The sequence below is a fragment of the Bubalus kerabau genome, chromosome 9 (assembly GCF_029407905.1).
Source record: "Bubalus kerabau isolate K-KA32 ecotype Philippines breed swamp buffalo chromosome 9, PCC_UOA_SB_1v2, whole genome shotgun sequence".
Classification (NCBI taxonomy): Eukaryota; Metazoa; Chordata; class Mammalia; order Artiodactyla; family Bovidae; genus Bubalus; species Bubalus kerabau.
In genome coordinates this window covers 103,104,144-103,125,293 of record NC_073632.1, presented here as the reverse complement: position 1 = coordinate 103,125,293, position 21,150 = coordinate 103,104,144, and the positions used below count along the sequence as shown (strand labels likewise).

The 21,150-nt window shown below is 45.0% G+C and overlaps 1 protein-coding gene across 24 annotated transcripts in view; it reads right to left on the bottom strand.

Moving 5' to 3' along the window:
• Positions 1-21,150, bottom strand: part of TULP4 (TUB like protein 4) — a 221,772-nt gene that overhangs the window by 83,465 nt on the left and 117,157 nt on the right. Inside the window, exon 1 of one of the 24 annotated variants that reach the window (XM_055536110.1) lies at positions 6,539-7,591. The exons of the other annotated variants lie outside the window; for them this stretch is intronic. Within the exon in view, the coding sequence (XP_055392085.1) occupies positions 6,539-6,643 (105 nt within the window). The 5' untranslated portion in view covers positions 6,644-7,591. Of the gene's footprint in view, positions 1-6,538; positions 7,592-21,150 lie in introns of those variants that run through there. 24 annotated transcript variants of the gene reach the window in all.

Here is a 21,150-nt window from a genome sequence, read left to right as displayed (position 1 = left end):
GGTGCACCTCCTACCAGGAGCTCCAGGAAGGGCACTCGCGAGAGGCCTGAGCAGCAGGAAAACACACACATGCAGACAGACAGACAGACACACACACACACACACACACACACACACACGGGAGAAGGCAACAGGGAGAGAGGGCCTCTGCGTGTGTTCAGAACTTATTTCTCCAGCAGAAATAGGAAAGGTAAGATTCACTCTGTAAAATTTTTGGTAAGAGCAAGGGATTGAATTGGAAAAGGGTGGCCATTTGCAGTTAAACTTTACACAAATTCAAGAGAAGTCTGGGTATTCACATTTACAAGGCTGAAAATTCCTGTTGTCCAGTGGAAGCCTGATCAACAGTCCCGGGGAGACTGCAGTCACATGGCTGACTCCTGACAGTTTTGAACATGAGGTTATTTTTCAAGAGGACAGAAACCATCGACCAAAGACTCTAGTGAAGAAGAGCACATGACCCGCCTTGGAAGGAAAACATGCCAGCATGAGGCAAAGAGAGCTGTGGTCCTGACCACATGGCAGAGGCCTTGTTACCCCCACGGAGTCTCAGGACTGGCTCAGGGCTCGGCAGGCAAACCCCACAACCACCTCCCACTGACCCAGGTGCCCCAGGTGTGCCCAAGGCAATCCACGGGATGCGGGGAGACGGCAAACAAAAATGTTATAAATAATATTTAATACATGAACTACAGTGCGGTCCCCTTTCCCAGACTGGGAAAGGTTACCCAGTTGAGATACGACAGGCTGGGCCCTGGAGGGGAGCAGGAGCTGTACGGGCCCTACACGCCCAGGGCCGGGTTCAGCGTGCACCCAGCGTAACTAAGCCAGCCTCACAGAGAGGATAACCAGCTTTGAAAGGACACTTCCAAGGAAAACAAAGGTGAAGATAAAACTAATTATGCAGCACAAGCACAAACAAGAAAACGGCAGGACTGACATTTTTCCTACAGTCAGAATGGGTCTTCACCAGCCAGAAAAGTATAGGGCTGATCCAGACAGACCTGACAGGACATGGCTTCCATGTGTGTATAAAACATATATGGATACTAAACACGTAAGTATGTGTATATGTCAGTGCGCCAGTTGCTCAGTCGTGTCCAACTCTTTGTGACCCCATGGACTGTAGCCCACCAGGCTCCTCTGTCCATGGGATCCTCCAGGCAAGAATACTGGTGTGGGTTGCCATTTACTTCTCCAGGGGATCTTCCCAACCCAGGGACTGAACCCACATCTACTGCACTGGCTGGTGGATTCTTTACCACTGAGCCACGAGGGAACTTCACCAGCTCCAGGCCTGGGCAGTCACACCACGTGGTTAGCTACATCCAAGACAGGAGGAGCCTGCCCACCGTGAGCCTGGCATGGAGAAGTGGTGACGCCTTTCCCCAATGTGGCATTTACCAGGGGTGATGCGCTGGCTTCACAGATCAGAGTGGCCAGAGACTGCAGGCTCCCCAGGGTTGGCCCGCGGGCCCAGTGAGGGAGGTGGGAACCTTGGCTGTCGGCTGGGGCACCTGGTACACCCGTATGGTCATCACCCAGATGAGGGTCAGGACACATCCCCCCAATGCACGGCACATGCTGCACGCTGGAGAGTTTACAAGGAAGGAACTTTAGAAATGGAAGGAGCACGAAGGACTCTGACCCGCCCTCATCCTTCTCCCCCAAAGCAGCCCCTCAGATCCTCATTTCGGAGGTGGCCTCCCTGAACCTGAGGGATGGAGCGCCAGCATCTCCAAGGATGGAGGGACATGAGAGGGCTGGACGGACAAGGCCTCGCTAGGTCACCCCAGTTCCCTGCGCTGAGCCAAGGCCCTTCTGTCATGTCGTGTTCCCACCACCCCTCCCCTCATCAAGCCAGCACCAGACACCCAGGATTAACCACGGCTTCATGGCTCATTTCCTCACGATGGCTCTCATCTCATGTAACACTTACATTAAACAAACGTGCGGGCTTTGCGCTTGTCTCTCTCTTGTTAGGAGACCCAGCTGAGAACGGAAGATGGGTACAGGAGACGCTTACTCCTCCTCGACCCACTAGCCTGCTGGAGCCAAGGGAGTCAGGCCGGCGCGAACCTAACCTGGACAGTTTTCTGGGTCTCCATCTGCCCTCATCAACTCCTAGTATCGTTCTGACTCAAAACATTCAAAATTTCGTGATATATGAAAAAGCAGGAGGTCATCGGTGTATTTCATACAACAAAATAAACCTAGTCTCCATAAATGAGGAGGACAGGATTGCCAACGTAACAGAAGCAGTATTACAGCTCCACCTGGGCCCTGCGTGAGCTGGTTCTGCAGATGAGGACAAGGGCCGAGGCCACGCATTAGCCAAGGGGGTCTACATCTTAATGCAGTCACAAAGAATGTCCCAAAGCCCATGGGCTTGTCTCCTGGTTACGCCTCAGACCCGAGGGGGCGAGCTGGGGGCTGATGGGGATTCCAGTGTCGGTGCCAGCATCCATGGCAATGGAGAGAGCAGGGCCGGGGAAAACCAGGCAGAGCTGTTTGAGGTTTTGTAGATAATTCATTGGCCAAAGCCAATGAATTCAGTTCAGTTCAGTTCAGTCGCTCAGTCGTATCCGACTCTTTGAGACCCCATGAATGGCAGCACACCAGGCCTCCCTGTCCATCACCAACACCCAGAGTTCACTCAGACTCCCGTCCATCGAGTCAGTGATGCCATCCAGCCATCTCATCCTCTGTCATCCCCTTCTCCTCCTGTCCCCAATCCCTCCCAGCATCAGAGTCTTTTCCAATGAGTCAACTCTTCGAATCAGGTGGCCAAAGTACTGGAGTTTCAGCTTTAGCATCATTTCTTCCAAAGAAATCCCAGGGCTGATCTCCTTCAGAATGGACTGGTTGGTCTCCTTGCAGTCCAAGGGACTCTCAAGAGTCTTCTCCAACACCACAGTTCAAAAGCATCAATTCTTCAGAAGCGCTCAGCCTTCTTCACAGTCCAACTCTCACATCCATACATGACCACAGGAAAAACCATAGCCTTGACTAGACGAAACTTTGTTGGCAAAGTAATATCTCTGCTTTTGAATATGCTATCTAGGTTGGACATAACTTTCCTTCCAAGGAGTAAGTGTCTTTTAATTTCATGGCTTCAGTCACCATCTGCAGTGATTTTGGAGCCCAGAAAAATAAAGTTGGACACTGTTTCCACTGTTTCCCCATCTATTTCCCATGAAGTGATGGGACCGGATGCCATGATCTTCGTTTTCTGAATGTTGTGCTTTAAGCCAACTTTTTCACTCTCCACTTTCACTTTCATCAAGAGGCTTTTTAGTTCCTCTTCACTTTCTGCCATAAGGGTGGTGTCATCTGCATATCTGAGGTTATTGATATTTCTCCCGGCAATCTTGATTCCAGCTTGTGTTTCTTCCAGTCCAGCGTTTCTCATGATGTACTCTGCATATAAGTTAAATAAGCAGGGTGAGAATATACAGCCTTGATGTACTCCTTTTCCTATTTGGAACCAGTCTGTTGTTCCATGTCCAGTTCTAACTGTTACTTCCTGACATGCATACAGATTTCTCAAGAGGCAGGTCAGGTGGTCTGGTATTCCCATCTCTTTCAGAATTTTCCACAGTTTATTGTGATCCACACAGTCAAAGGCTTTGGTATAGTCAATAAAGCAGAAATAGATGTTTTTCTGGAACTCTCTTGCTTTTTCCATGATCTAGCGGATGTTGGCAATTTGATCTCTGGTTCCTCTGCCTTTTCTAAAACCAGCTTGAACATAAGGAAGGTCACGGTTCACATATTGCTGAAGCCTGGCTTGGAGAATTTTGAGCATTACGTTACTAGCGTGTGAGATGAGTGCAATTGTGCGGTAGTTTGAGCATTCTTTGGCATTGCCTTTCTTTGGGATCGGAATGAAAACTGACCTTTTCCAGTCCTGTGGCCACTGCTGAGTTTTCCAAATTTGCTGACATATTGAGTGCAGCACTTTCACAGCATCATCTTTCAGGATTTGAAATAGCTCAACTGGAATTCCATCACCTCCACTAGCTTTGTTCGTAGTGATGCTTTCTAAGGCCCACTGGACTTCACATTCCAGGATGTCTGGCTCTAGGTCAGTGATCACACCATCGTGATTATCTGAGACAATGAATGGAAACATCTAATTTGAAGTGAAGGAGACGGGCAGTCCTTCATGTCCCTGGGCAAGTCAGGATGTCAGCACGGGGACCCCACCCAGGCTCTGGGAGGCACCTCTGGCTCTGGCCTCATTACTCTCAGAGGCAGGTGCCCACCCTGCAGGCAGATGTCTCTCTAAGGCTGTCCTAGGACAGCATCCGTGCTCTCAGGACCACGGCTAAACTTCCCTCCAGTTGCTCTCCACGTGGCTGTCAGTTAACACCTGAAGTTCATTGCATTGTTGAAAATCCCTCTTGCAGAACCAACACAGTCTCGCTTTTCATAATTACATCAGCTAATCCCAGCACGGCCCACTGTCTCAACCCCTGGTTGATGTCCTGTAAAGATAAAGCAGCTGAAGCCTGCCCACTCCAGCTGTCCTACCATGGGTTACAGACAGAAGGCAGCTTGGGCGCTTACTCCAGGATTCTGGAAACGAGGGCTTAGGACAGTGGCATGGACATTTCTTGCAGGGAAGTTAAAACAAGTCAGAAAACAAACCTCTCCCACTTAGACTATGGAAGTGAAAGATCTTGAGTTGTATCACAATGCACGTGTATGTGTGTTGAAAAAGCAGTCTGTAAGGAGATACCACAAGTACCTTTAGGAGACGGGATAACAGGTTTTTATATGCCTCCTGCAGTATATTTTTTTCCAAAATAAATATATTATTTATATAAATCTGTATATAAAAGATTACATAAAATGAGAAAAGCTGCATTCATTTGTTCCCTTTAGCATATTTTCAAAGGATCCATTTCAGAACAGTGAATGCCTTTTGTATGCATTACCTCTTTCACTACCTTTTTAAAGCACTGAATCCGATGTAAAGAAAGGAAAACTAATTATCACAGTAGCTACCTGATTTGTAAAACTGAACCTGTTTCAAAGAAGGCATGCAGAGCTAAGCTTTCTGTCAATGTTTCTTAATCATCTGACTCAACTGCCTAAAAATAAGGATAATTTTTTGCCAAGAACATAAGAAGTGTTGAAGTCAGCATGAGGGCAAGGCGACAGGGAAGCCAGCAGCGGGTTGGGTGTGACGGCGGGGCTGGAGGAGGTGGCGGCAAGGGCGGCCTGCTTCACCAGGGCCGGCTCTCCGCCTGGCCCTGTGCTGACAGGGTTACACGCATGTCCCCGCTGGACTCTTGAGGGTTACTTCACTGGGAAAGACTGCGACTATCCAGTCTCCTCCATCCTGGGAAGAGAGGGCGGAGGCCGAGGAAGACTTGCTCAAGGCACTGGAGCTGCCGGAGGCTGGGCTGCGCTGTGCGACACGGGCATCTGAGCCCAGAGCCAGCAGTGTGCCCCTCACCCACGTCACTCTGCCATCCAGTGTAGAGCAGGACTGTGCAGGCGTCACATCACTGAAAACAGACAACTTTCTAAGCTTTGAGGCAACAGGAGAAAGTCAAAAGAAGAACAGCCAACCCGACGTGAAAACCCCCGCGCGTACCTATCAGGTCGAGTGGACACGTCCGTTTCTCTGAGTCCAGGGATGACCCATCCGCCCTGCGTGCTTGTGCCAGGACCGCCTGTCACTGAGCCTCCCCGCCAGCTGGCCAGGGCAACCAGGACTCAGGCCGCCCGCCAGGCCTTCCCCGTGGCTGCTGGCTGACAGCTCCTGGGGTAGAGGGTCCACCTTTCACCGGGCTCTAGGAGCTGCTGAGGTCATGAAAGCTGGGGGCTATCAGAACCACCCCCATGAAAGAATCTGACGAGCAAACACAATCAACATGTGGAGAAAGCACAGCTGAAGACGCCACTTGATGTGTGGATGAAATATGCCCAAGCCAGACCAACCCAGGGCATTTCAGTCATGAGAGGCAATAAATTATGTATTTGGGGTAAAGTTAAAATCAGATTTTATACAACTTGCAAACAAAAAAAGATGTAACTAATGCTAACTGAAATTGCAAAATCAGTAAATTTAAAAGACCAAAACAAACTAGGAAAAATGTATCTATCACATATAATAAAGAATTAAGAATAGAAAATGTTAAATAAATAACAGGAAATTCTCAGTTTCCCTAGTGGGTCCTGAAATACAATTGTAAACAGACAGACACGGTGGCTGTGTAGGAGGGTGGAGGGCTCACCCATTATCCAATCCCAACAGGCCCCCTCCCTGTCTGCTTCTGCTGATCTTCAAGGCTCCCTCTCCCTGGAGTCAGGACTGGCCACAGAACATCACTCAGCGGTAAAGAATCTGCCTACAATTCAGGAGACACAGGAGTCACAGCTTTGATCCTTGGGTCAGGAAGATCCCCTCGAGGAGGAAATGGCAACCCACTCCAGTATTCTTGCCTGAAAAATCCCATGGACAGAGCAGCCTGTCAGGCTCTTAGGTCTTGAGACTTTTATATTGCAAAAAAGCCGGACATACCTGAGCACTGGCCAATGAGATGTGAGCAGAAAGCAGCGGAAGCCACCCTACCATGCTTTCTCTCACCCTGAACTCTCCTACTGTGGAGGGAGCTGCAGCAGTCATCTTGTGACCAAGAGGAAAAGGCCAAGAGAAGGGCAGAGACGCTGCCTCGGGCTTTCAGAACAACAGCTGCAGCCACTTGCCTCTGAACCTCCCGTTATGTGACTCACCATCCTATTCCTATGAGCTACACTTAAGCGTACTGTGTCACTTCTTTCAGCAGATATCACTGAGTGCCACCACATTCCTTCTCTGAGGCTCAGGGAACACACAGTGGGCAAAGCAGAAAAGGCTTCTTCTTGTGGTGCTTCCCTACAGCACACAGGAAAGCACGCCTAAGCGCTACAGATAACGCAAGTGTCTATTCATAAGCACCACTGACAAGCATAACCACAAAAGGTCACTGTGAAACAACATCCAACGCTGGCAAAGGCATGATAAAACTGCAGTCCTCACAGACAGCCTGGTACCCAATGGAAAGCAAGCAGACCACACGAATCAAAGCAGTCCATTCCCACTCCTAACTCGTCCTCATTAATCCAATAATCCCATGTCTTTTACACCAGGTATGGAAATACATTTGGAAGCCTGAGCCCGTGCCATTCAGTTGTTGCTGTTCACTCGCTCAGTCTTATCTGACTCTTTTTATCTATCTTATCTGCACCCCCATGGATGCAGCACGCCAGACTTCCCCATCCTTCACCATCTCACGGAGTTTCCTCAAACTCATGTCCATTGAGTCGGTGATGCCATCCAACCACCTAATCCTTTGTTGTCCTCGTCTCCTCCTGCCTTCAATCTTTCCCAGCATCGGGGTCTTTTCCAGTGAGTCGGCTCTTCGTATCAGGTGGCCAAAGCATTGGAGCTACAGCTTCAGCATCAGTCCTTCCAATGAATGTTGGACTGGTTGGATCTCCTTGCAGTCCAAGGGACTCTCAAGAGTCTTCTCCAACACCACAGTTCAAAAGCATCAATTCTTCAGCGCTCAGCTTTCTTTATGGTCCAGCTCTCATATCCCTACATGACTACTGGGAAAACCATAGCTTTGACTACATGGACTTTTGTTGGTAAAGTAATGTCTCTGCTTTTTAATACACTGTCTAGGTTGGTCATAGCTTTTCTTCCAAGCAGCAAGTGTCTTTTAGTTTCATGGCTGCAGTTGCCATCTGCAGTAATTTTGGAGCCCAAGAAAATAAAAACTATCGCTGCTTCCACTTTTTCCCCCTTCTATTTGCCATTCAGTATTTCTGGTCTTTTTAAAATTTTATCTTAGGGGAAGCATGCAGTTGCTAAGAGAAGAATATTTTTTCACATATTCACCAAATTTGCTTTTTATGTTTAAATTTCCTGAGCATACCCTCATAAGGTACAACTGATTCTAAACCATCACTAATGATTATTTGCCTTTTGTCACAATTCCTCTGTCACCCTGTCCTATGGGCATAATGCACTTTAAACATGCAACTACTAAAAGGAAACAGAGAAGAAAAGCTTATTCTTAATAAAAGAATACCTTGCTGTATACAACGGCCATATTTGGTATTCAATTTTTCAAGATATATTCATATTCCACTTCATAATAAAGTATCTCCTTACGGTTTTCATATTAAATTTTACAAAAGGAAATAAATACCAATGCTCATCTCCTATCTGCCCCCAGACATAAATACATACACAAACACTATACTATTTAAAGAAAGAAATCCTTATGAAAGTTGTGTCCATGCTGTTATTTATTATTTCAAGGGTTTCTGCTTTATTCATATTTAAAATAAACATAGTACCTATACAAAATAAATGTGCTAGCTGAGTGAAACTCTTCACTCTTGAGTTTTTAGTTTCCACAAAACTATTCCATTAACGGCATTCTTTTCTCTTCTCTATCATCTGACTTTTCAGGTACTTGGTACACAAGCTGCCACCTTCTCAGATCTTCTATTTGCTCCTTCCCTGCTTCGATCTGACTTTCCATCTGTTGAACATAGTAATGACTTCTCCTTATCTGGGGAACTGTCTCCTAAACACCCAATAGATGGTCTCTAGAGACACATCCAGTTACAGAATGTAGTTGATGAAATGAAGTATAAAGATTGATAGGTCTAACAGAAAGGGTCAACCTTCTGTTCAGATGAGGTTGAAGACTTTGTGTGATAAAGTTACCTTTAGGAGGAAGTTAACAGTACAATCACGTTTGTAGACAGTTGCCGCTAGAACAACAGTCCTTCTTGCAGTAAGTGACAAGTAGAATCAGACTGCTACTTTTTAAGCTGTAGATGCTAACATATTAATAAGGAGAAAAAAACAAACATCCACCAATACATGGGTAAATAAATAAATAAATAATAGGCCATCCATTCATCTGAATAACAATCTTTTTCTCTCTTTTTGTTTTTGAAAAAGCATATTGCCAAAGAAGTTGTCATACAGAAGAAAAGAAGTTACACACAGTTATGTGAAGAAAAAAGCAAGTTGCTGGTCAGGTGTACCATGATCTAACTGTTTTATGAAAAGCTATGGACATCACGCACACGTTTAAAATTATCTATTAATTTATTTGGCAGCATCAGATCTTACTTGCAGCACACAGGACTTTCGATTTTTGTTGCAAGATGCAGAATCTTTAGTTGTGGCATGTGAACTCTTGGTTGCAGCATGTGGGATCTAGTTCCCTGACCAGAGACTGAACCTGGGCCCCCTGCATTGGGAGCCCAGAGTCTTAGCCACTGGACCACCAGGGAAGTCCCTTATGTACATGTTATGTGCCTTTTTGCCCATTCTTATATGCACAAAAAAGCACACAAGAATACCGAACTGTTATCAATAGTTGCTTCCCCAGATATCGGAGATGGTATTTTACTTCATGTATTTCTTTATTTCTTACTATACACACGAATGACTTATGTTTTAAACATGTTTCAACACCATTAAAACCAAATAAAACTACCTAGCCTGGGTGTTTATTCACATTCACATGAATTTCTGTTCAACAACCTGAACTGGGCTAAACTCTCCAACAGACACTGTAACCTTAAACCAAAGGAGCTTTCCACCCTTGAGGCGGAGGGGTACCACTGGGCTCTGGCCATCTTCTGGACAGATCCACACTCATCAACAGAAACTCTGTCAAAAGCGCTGTTTGCCAACTCCAAGGAGAGAAGCAAACCACAGAATAATTACAGCCCTCACAGCATTTTGTGATTAATCATATTAATTAAAACCTAAGAAATAATTTGTACAATAAAATCTCCAAATCCACTTCTCTTGATCTCAATCAAAACATTTATTTTAATGTAAATGATAACAAAGTTCAGGGGGGGAAAATGCTGTCTCACTTTTATCTCAGGGAAAAGTTGCCTTTTATTGATTTTAGTTGCGGGGTTTAGTGAGAAAATTAAATCCTTTGAAACTAAGATACTTTCAGCAAAACCTATCAGAACTGGCAAAACTAGGAAACTATTTTGGTTTCATGCATCTCTGTGAAACACAGATCAGCAAACTGCATCATCTTGAACTGGGGCCTTCCTCTTCAAACCTGAGATACAAATCAGAATTACTGAATGCCAGACAGGGTGACAGCAGACCTGTGCTTGCCTCAGAGCTCAGCTGGCAAAGAATCTGCCCGCAGTGCAGGAGACACGGGTTCGATCCCCGGGTCAGAAAGATCCACTGGAGAAGGGAAAGGCTACCCACTCCAGAGTTCTTGGGCTTCCCTGGTGGTTCAGCTGGTAAAGAATCCACCTGCAATGAGGGAGACTTGGGTTCGATCCCTGGGTCAGGAAGATCCCCTGGAGAAGGGAAAGGCTACCTCACTCCAGTATTCTGGCCTGGAGAATTCCATGGACTGTAGAGTCCATGGGGGTCACAAAGGTCACGACTGAGCAATTTTCACTTTCACTCCCCAGTAAATACTGGCAATCACCATGGCAACTGCCACTCTTGCTGTCACCAACTCAGGAAAGCTGTGATCCAGTCTAGTCTAGTCTGTGCTTTGCAGTTCTTAGTAAGATTTCAATTGTGATACTAACTGACCATAATTTACAGAGTTAATTTACTTTTGACCATAATTCACAGAGTTTACTTTGATAACTTCAGGAAGCTATTTTTTTAACTTAAAAAATTATTTTCTAGGTGAGTGGTTGTTTTGTTTTTTTTTTTTTTTTCAAAATAACATAATTATTCCTGTGCAGAAAAACTATACCTCTGATGAGGGCTTTGTTTGATTCATCAGAAAAGAAGTGTATTATTTTTTTCTAACAATCTTATACAATGAGACCAATTTTATTACCAATCTTCTATTTAAACAAAATTTCAAGGCTATTTATTTGCTAGTTAAGCACAGAAATTACTAAGTCCTATACTGTATGAATTGAATTTGGCAATCTGCTATAATAGAGAACAGAAAAGATGTCATTATTTATATTTACTCTGGCTAAACCATTTGAGATACTTAAATCTCTTAAAGCAGCAATTTTCTCCAAGCAACTACATTATATGCATTAAAGGAAGAGAGCAGAACTGACCATGGAATTTACTTTTGGAGGGAATGAGTCTGAGTTGCTCACATGCACATTCATGAATATGATTTGAATATGAAAACTGCGTTGAGTTTGTAAAGATTCAATAAACGCAAGTCACTTAAAAAGATTTCCGTTCAATTAGGTGAGGGTGACAGGCAGTCAACAATTAAAGACAATCATTTACACAGCATGCCTACCGTGAGCCTTTCCTTCCAAGTGGCTTTCGCGTTCTGCTCACAATAAAGGGTTGTAACCATTACACTGTACAGGAAAGCTTTAAATAGGTAAATTGTACCGTACATAAATTATATCTCAGTAAAACTGTTTTTAAAAAAGAAGTTGGGGTGTGTGTGTGTGTGTGTTTGTGTGTGTGTGTGTGCCTCAGGGTAAATGGGGAGCGAGTGGTAAGAAAGACAGCCTGACACCCCAAGAGAACCTTTCTTGAGTAAAACACTGGTAGTATGGTATTTCAGCAAGCAGCACATACCTTGGACAATGGAAAAAAACATCATGGAGTGAATATATGGAAAAACTACTGGTTAATCTGCTGCTCAGAAATTATGCTTTAAGTCAAAGTAATGTTTAAGAAAGCAATGCCAAAGAATGCTCAAACTACCGCACAATTACATTCATCTCACACACAAGCAAAGTAATGCTCAAAATTCTCCAAGCCAGGCTTCAACAGTACTTGAACTGAGAACTTCCAAACATTCAAGGTGAATTTAGAAAAGGCAGAGGGACCAGAGATCAAATTGCCAACATCCGTTGGATCATAGAAAAAGCAAAAGAATTCCAGAAAAACATCTAGTTCTGCTTTATCAACTACACCAAAGCCTTTGACTGTGTGGATCACAGCAAACTGGAAAATTCTTCAAGAGATGGGAATACCAGACCACCTGACCTGTCTCCTGAGAAATCTGTATGCAGGTCAAGAAGCAACAGTTAGAACCAAACATGGAACAACAGACTGGTTCCAAATTGGGAAAGGAGTACATCAAGGCGGTATATTGTCACCCTGCTTATTTAACTTATATGCAGAGTACATCATGAGAAATGCCAGGTGGGATGAAGCACAAGCTGGAATCAAGATTTCCAAGAGAAATATCAATAACCTCAGATATGCAGATGACACCACCCTATGGCAGAAAGCGAAGAGGAACTAAACAGCCTCTTGATGAGAATGAAAGAGGAGAGTGAAAAAGCTGGCTGAAAACTCAATATTCATAAAACTAAAATCATGGCATCTGGTCCCATCGTTTCATGCAAACAGATGGGGAAACAATGTAAACAGTGAGAGAATTTATTTTGGGGGGCTCCAAAATCACTACAGATGTTGACCACAGCCATGAAATTAAGATGCTTGCTCCTTGGAAGAAAAGCTATGACAAACCTAGACAGTGTATTAAAAAGTAGAGACATTACTTTGCCAAGAAAGGTCCACCTAGTCAAAGCTATGGTTTCTCCACTAGTCATGTATGGATGTGAGAGTTGGACCATAAAGAAAGCTGAGTGCCAAAGAATTGATGCTTTTGAACTATGGTGTTGGAGAAGACTCTTGAGAGTTCCTTGGACTGCAAGGAGATCCAGCCAGTCAATCCTAAAGGAAATCAGTCCTGAATATTCATTGGAAGGACTGATGCTGAAGCTGAAGCTCCAGTACTTGGCTACCTAATGAGAAGAACTGACTCATTGGAAAAGACCCTGATGCTGGGAAAGATTGAAGGGAGGAGAAGAAGGGGATGACAGAGGATGAGATGGTTAGATGGCATCACCAACTCGATGGACATGAGTTTGAGTAAGCTCCAGGAATTGGTGATGGACAGGGAAGTCTGGCGTCTGCAGCCCATGGGACTGCAAAGAGTTGAACACAACTGAGCGATTGAACTGAACTGAAAATGTTTAAAGTAAAATGCATCATTTTTTAATCAACTCCTTAGTTTATCCAACTTCTCTCTTTCTCCTTTGGGTTAACTAACCACCTGCCAGTCTCAATCCCTCCAAACGAGGACATCAACCACTGCATGCCATCCTGGAAAACATCTTTAAACTTTAAGATACACATGAGAAGGAAAAAAAAAAGATGCATATGTGACTGGCAGACAGTCATACGATACATAAGGCAGAGAGCAATTCTGATGTTTCAGATGACAGATGATCTTCAAATTTTGATTTGAGCTTTGGTGCAATACAATGAACCTGCATTAAGAGCTTTAACTGAGAGAACTACACAAACAGCTCCACGTTTATTACGGGGCAGCACCACCCCCTCTCTGCTGTAGCCCCTACGAGCTCAACCGGCTCTCCAACTGCACCGCGTGTGGTTTCGTCCTGATGTTGTCCTTGGCCTTTACAACATTTTCCTGTTTTGACGACTTTCTCCAAATTTTTCCCAACCTGTTCATTTCTATAATTACTTTGAGATGGGAGAAATAGAGGATAAATTTCTTTCTCAATTTTCCAAGTTTTAAAAACAGCTACCACTGTGTGCTAGTTACAATTCTAAGCACGTTCCAGGCTTTAACTCATTTAGTCCCCTTTACAGCCCTGTGAGACAGGAATGATTATGGTCCCCATTCTGCAACTAAAGGTGTGGGAAACAGAGAGAGGTTTAGGAATTTGCCCAAGATCATTCAGCTAATGGATGGTTAAATCAAATTTCTAATCCATAGCTTCTGTCTTCTGTCTGTGCACTAAGACACACCCTATCTGAACTTTGGGGTTCCCTGTGTAGTTCAGTCGGTGAAGCATCTGTCTGCAATGCAGGAGACCTGGGTTCAATTCCTGGGTTGGGAAGATCCCCTGGAGAAGGAAATGGCACCCCACTCCAGTCTTCTTGCCTGGAGAATCCCATGGATAGAGAAGCCTGGTGGGGTACAGTTCATAGGATCATAAGAGTTGGACACGACTTAGCACTATCTTTCTTTCTTTCTATCTGAACTTTGTAGCTCCACTAAACTGTAGTGAAGGGATTAAGTGTTCCTTCTTATCCATGAAACAAGTTACATCTGTAATACATTTGTTTTTAAAAAATAAATTTATATCCATTAAATCAGTGAAAAGATAGTTTACTCCACTGTCTTTATCAGCACCTATGAACACCTTGTACAACTGTCCTCTCTCTCTCTCTCTCTCTCTCTGGGGCTGCTGGCATACAAAGCTATCAGCAAATTTCACTTTGTCACCATGAGAGATTGGACATCCTCAATGTTTTGCTTTGTTAATTTTTGAGAATTTACTGTTTCATTAAGGTCTGAGCACTGAAATTCCAAATTTATTATTCTAATTAGGAAACCAACCTTACCAAATTTGTAGTAAAACTTAAAAGTAATAGGGGGTAGTGCTCTGACAACTGTGGCTAGGATTAAATAAAATAATGTTTGGGGTGACTATCTCAGCTAGTCAACTGCAACCTTTATAATCAAGATATTATACAAGTATCTGTGAGCTTTTCCTTAATCCACATAAAGTTAGCTATATGGTACCATTTGGTTGACAAGACTATTGTAGAGCAGAAGGGAAAAAAATTAACATTGAATAAGGAACTTTATATACCAAGCAAATGATACATGCAATGCATGAATTACAACGTATGCTGCTGGTGCTGCTGCTCAGTCACTCAGTCGTGTCTGACTCTGTGTGACCCCGTGGACTGTAGCCCGCCAGGCTCCTCTGTTCATGGGATTCTCCAGGCAAGAATACTGGAGTGGGTTACCATGCCCTCCTCCAGGATCCTGGAGGATCTTTCCTGGAGGATGCTGGAGAAAAGATCCAGAAAGATCCTCCAGATCTTTCCAATCCAGGGATTGAACGTGCGTCTCTTATGTGTCCTGCACTGGCAGGCGGGCTCTTTACCACTAGTGCTGCCTGGGAAAGGCGAGAGCAATGACTTTCCAGATGAAAGCACCTGTTTGTTTACTGAAAGAGTTAACAATCAACCAACTTTTAACCCAGTTAAAAGCCTAACTTTGGGGCTGGGCACTGAGAGGGAGAATCTGGAATTAATTTCAGAATTGTTAAAGCTCCCGCTGGAAAATATTCCAAGCAGATAATTTAATTTTGCAGACTCTTCATGTTACATGCTCTCCAAACATGTATAAGGTGAGCCCTTGACTACGTTCCAAAGCAACAAGGTCCAGAACATCGTGCTCCCAGAGTTCTTCAGCCACAGCCAACAAGGGCAGGTTCAGGTCCGAAGCCAGATGGCCACGGAGTCAACCTCTCATCCTAGTCGGGGTGACAATGCCACCTCACCCATCCCAGACAACCAGCTTAATGACCTGTTAACACTAAAATGCCTACCCTGACAAGGGATCAACTGCTGCCAACTAAGAAAAAGATACAAAAGTGTGAAACAAGCATGTAGTTCTGATACTAAAAGTCACATTTTCACAATTAAATTACTTCATCATTATGTGTACTACATTCAGGGAATGAAGAATTTGCATTATATGCTAGAAAAATAATTGTGTTCAGAATATCTGAGGTAAGTTATTTTAAAGAAACAGTACTACTGCCATTTAGAACATAAGGAACTTTACCAAAGTCTCCCCCCATCCAACCAACCAGACTCAGCAGTCACTGCCAGACCCACCTCCATGCCACCTGACTTCACTGCTGAGACTGACAGCCAAGGCGCCTCAAGCTGAAGTTCAAAGCAGAAGTCTTGGATTCTTGCCCCAAATGTGGTACTTGATCTTTACCATCCCAGTAAATGTAACTCTATCCTTCAGATCCACCAGAAAGCTTTGAGTCTTCTATCTCACCTCAAATGTGATTCACTGGTAGATCCTGTCATCTCTACCAGAATCCACTCTCATCATCACCGCACGTGCCACCAGCCTGGTCTCCCTCCTAGAAAACTCTGTCAGTCCTCACTGTCTCCCTTATCCACCCTGGTCCTCCTAAGACCGGCCTACCTCTCAGACAGCATTCAGATTTCTGCTCCTCCCTCTCAGAGCAAAATCATTCTCATGGTTCCTCGTATCACCCTGGGACAACGATTTCAAAAGTTCACTCTTGGGCCCTGACTTCTCCAGGTCCAAATTTCCAGTTAAGGGCTTTCCTGGTTGTCCAATGGTTACGATTCCATGCTTCCACTACAGGAGGGCGAGGCAGAGCCCTATGTCCCCATCCGCTGAATCTGGGCTTGCTCTGGGACTCTAGCCAACAGAAAACTGCAGAAGAGAGGATGTGCCAGCCCCAGGCTTAGGCCTCCAGAGACCCTGCATACCCTGCTTTCTGTTGGAATCCTGCCCAGCTACCACAAAAGAAAGCCCAGGCTAGCCTGGATGCCTGCTGGATGAAGGACATGTAGCCTGGTTGCCCTGGTCATTCCAACGGACAGCCTGCCAGTCCTCAGAACACAGCTGCCTAGCTGACTGGAGGGTGACTGCAGATACATGACTAGTATGATGAGTCTGGCCCAGCCCAGGAGAACCACTTTCCTCAGCCCAGCCAACTGCTCACCCACAGAATCTTGACCTAAACAAACAGCTGTTGTTTTCCATACTGAATTTTTAAATGGTTTGCTATGCCACAATAAATAGCCATTACAGAAGTTAATTTAATGCATTAGAAAAGAACACAGTGAAATGTCACACGAGTTAATAGGAGGCCCTTGATAGATGTGTGTCCCATTCGCAAATGTGGTTCCGTGCAAGTCAGCCTCATGTTCCATTTGGCTCGTCAAAGGCACAGGTCCCATTGTGTTCACCTCCGTGTTCTTGGCACCCAGCAGAGCATCTGGCACAAGTGCAGAGGCTCAGAACAGAGGCTAGATGAAGTGAAGATCCAAGAACTCTGCACTTCCAGGGCAAATTCCTTTCACATTTAAAGCAAGAGAAAACCTTACAATTAAACGTAGGCAAGTTATTCAACCTTTCTAAGCATCTTTTCCTCATCTACTTGAGAAAGGAGATCAGAGTACCTTCCTCATATAATATTTCTGAGTTTAAATTCAAGAAGTCATATTATATCCTTAGCATAATACCTGGCCCATTAAAAGTCATATACATATATGTGTATCAGTATTACCCACTTGCTTATCTCTCTTCAGTGAACTGTAAGTTACTTAGCAACAGTGATGTTATTTTGTGCTTTTTTAATCTCCCATGGTGCCTAAGACACTGCTGGGCCTATAGTAGACACTGATAAATACTTCATCAACAGATGGATTTCAAACTCTGTACAAGAAGCTCAAATGGCTTCCCATTGCCTATTAAAATGTCAACTACTCTCATTCAGGTGTAATAACAAAAAAACCTTACTGCCTCTCCAATCCCATATTATATAATATCACATACTATCTCATTAGAAGGGCATTTAGGTAGAAGAAATAGAAACTTCAGAAACAGTGTCTCAGACATACAGGAGTTTTTCTCTCCCATTTAACAGAAGCCTGAAGGCAAACAGGTGCTGTTACTGGTCCATGACTGTCTAAAGTTCCTACAATGAACTGAATGTGTTTCTCCAAAAAGTTTATGTTGGAATCCTAGCCCCAAAAGAGACGGTATTAGAAGGTGGGGACTTTCAGAGGTGATTAGGCCATGAGAGTAGAACATCATGAATGGGATTCATGCCCTTATAAAAATGACCCCAAAATCTCACCCCAAAGAACCTTACCCACTTTCCAAAATGTGAGGTTACAATGAGAGGTTGGCAGTCTAAACCTGGAAGAGAATGGTGACTAGAACCCAACCGTGCTGGCACAGGGTATCACACCTCCAGCTTCAGAACTGTGGCAAGTTTCTGTTGTTTATAAGCCACCCATTCTAGGGCACTTGGTTATAGCAGCCCAAACTGACGATGCCAGAACCAACCTGACTGCCTTGGCTCTTCCTTCATGGCCTCAAGATGGCTGCCACAGTCCCTGGCATAACAGCCATGTCCAGCAGGGTAAGCATAATGCAGTGGCAGCCATATCTGCTCCTGATATATGGAAACAAAGTAGCGATACATGGAAAACAAAGGTTTTCCCAGGGCTGCCAGCCAAACTCCTCCTTAGGTCTCACTGACATCCCACAAGACAACCCGACACAGTAAACAGGCTCCCGTCACCGTGAGAGGCTGTATTCCCCCAAAGATGGCCACACTAACCTACTGCGTTCGACATGTTCTTCTTATACAGACACTGAAACGCCCCCTTTGAGATGTAGGATCTAAGTTCCTGCCTCTTAAATCGGGGTCGGGGGGGGGGGGATGTCTGTAACAGCAGAGCTGATGCCATACGACTGTCAAGGCTCAGTTAGCGGCAGTGACCCAGCCTCTACTGAGACTTCCCTTCCTGCTGGATGGAGTGCCTTTCCACGAGGAGTTTGGCTGGAGAGACCACGAACAGCCTGGAGGTAGGGCGGCCGTAAAGGGCTTTCCGGATGACCGCAACCCAAGCCCCTCACCCCTGGACTGTGACCTCGTTAGACCCTGAGGCAAAACTGCCTGAAGGGGCTGCTCCTGAGTACTGGATTCGCAGAAACTGTGAGAGAGAATCCATGATTACTACTGCTTTAGGCCACTGAGTTTTGGGGTGATTTGTTACACAGCAGTGAAGACAACTGAAACAGCTGGAGACAGGGAGGTGAGAAGGGCTTCGGAAGGGAGCTGTCTTTCCAGCTGTGGTCCTTGCGTCCCGGGATCCCGCAGCTGATTCTGGCCTCTGTGCTTCGTTCCTGCCTCACCTCGAACTACAGCCCCAGCCAGCACACACAGCCGCGGCCGCACATCCTCAGGACAGACCCCGCCTCCCAAGTCAACCAGGCCACAAGGATCTCTCTTTTCTCTGTCCCTGAGAGACATTTTAAATTTTAACTACATTCCATCACATTCTCTGCCCCACTACTCTGGCTTCTTAGATATAGCACGGGGTTTTGTTCATGAAGATCGTGGCACAACTGCACAATGTATGCTAGTCCACTCCTTACCAGGTAAGGACGGAAACTGAGCATCCTGGGTTTCATGCTGCAGCCAGGGTCTCTTCATCGCTGGTCAGGGGCTGTGTCCTTTTCTTCTCCCACCCTCCCTTCTCCAGGCCCCTCATCTTCTTTCAGTTGTCCCATTATCTTGGAACTGTGGGTCTGTGCCCTCACCAAACCACTTCGTCACTAAGGGGATGACCACATTTTACATTCCAATGTGTATTTACATTACTCATTTTACAGTCCAAACACTGACACATGGCAGGTATTCAACAAATGTCTGATGAGTGGAACACATACCAAATTGCCAACAACTCCCATTTAATTGCTTAAATTATGACTGAGAACCTGACTTCTTTAACACTTGGTTTAGGTGACAACTTTAAGGACAGAAATAACACCGTGATAAACTCTATAATCACATCAGCAAGTATCCTTAATAAGCAACTTTGTGAAAATGTTACATTTCAGATCTATTTTAAAACAAACATACTGAGTCTTAGGAGGTAACACTCATGAATAAATTCACTGCTTTAGAGCTGAGACCTGGAATTCTTGTATAATAATGACAGCTGGGATAGTAAAATGTCTCCTATGTTCTTATTAATATTGTTGGAAAGGGCAATGCTCCTGTCAACAATTCTGACCACATCTAAGAAACTGAGAGTGAAACCACGAATACGTGGAGGTACATGGAGAACTGAAGGGATAAACCCTGTTGTCTAAAGCAGTGGTGGCTAGAGGGCGGCTCCTGGCCTCCTCCTCGGCCTGTATGTCAGCTTTCCTCTCCTATCCAGCAGAGCTCCCATGACTGAATCCAAAACTGGAGAGCAGATCCTAGGAGACTTAACAAGGTAGTATCTTCTCTGAATTTCATAATTCTTCCCCCATTTCTTTCCATTTTTGGAAAATCAATGTAAACCACAAAATACCACTCATATTTGCAATACATCCACACTACCAATTCACTCCTGGGAAATGTCTGCTATTTGCTTCTAATCAGAGTTTGCATCTAAGCAGGCCTCTGCATTGTTCTGTTATTAATAGTATCCTAATGATACTATGAAAACAAGTCCAGAAACAGTCTGGGCGATTGAGTCCCACAGAGCAGGATGTATCACCCCAGAGGTTCAGTTTCCTAGTTTGAAGTATCTTACAAAATAAAGGAGAATAAGCCTTTCTCATGCTCTTCTCTGAACAACTGCACAGACTGTTTTCCTTGAGTAAGATCTCTCGGTCTCGTCGCCCACATGGAACAGACCCAGTCTTAAGAGAACCAGTATGGTTCTCAATCCCCATCTCCAGGGATTGGATGTCCTTTCCTTGAACAGTACGCATATCATTAAGACAGTATTACTATGGGGAGATGAACTCCATAACGGTAAGCAGAACCTAACACACCGTTTTTCAAGAATCTCTCATACTGTCCAGCCTGGTGCGGCATGTAAATCTGGCTCAAGTGCAAAGCCATCAGGGGGATGATCAACAGTTTCCTCAGAGATCACCTTGGCTTTCTCAACCTGTCGCTCAGCAAAGGCACTGTCCCTGGGACTTCTTCCCTGGTGGTCCACTGGTTAAGAATCTGCCGTGTAATGCAGGGCATGCAGGTTCAATGTCTGGTTGCGGAACTAAGATCCCACATGCCACGGAGCAACTAAGCCCACACGCCATGAGTACAGAGTCCGAGCGCCACGCTGAAAAGATCCCACGCAATGCAATGAAGACCCAATACAGCCAAATAAATAAATAAACTTTTTTTTTTTTTAAAGAGGGACTGTCCACTTGGGAGGCAGGACAGGAAGTGGTGGCAGCAGCATGAGCACTCTGGCTGCACCTGTGCTAACGGGGCGCCCGGAGCAGACGCCCTCACCGTCCTGCACACGGCTTCTTAGAGGCTGCTGAGAGGACTCGGGGGTAAGTGTGTGCAGAGCACTCGGCACAGCGCCTGGCACACAGCGAGAACTGTGAGAGTATCAACCCCTCCTGCTGCTGTGATCCTCTCACCACCATGAACAGGCTCTACACTGGCCATCAAAGAACTCTGTCTGGAAGAACTGGACTCACTCTGCTCATGACCTGTTTTAACCTTCGGGTTCTTTCTCTCTGAGCAGCGGCAAGCTGACCAGCTCCTATTCGCGATTAG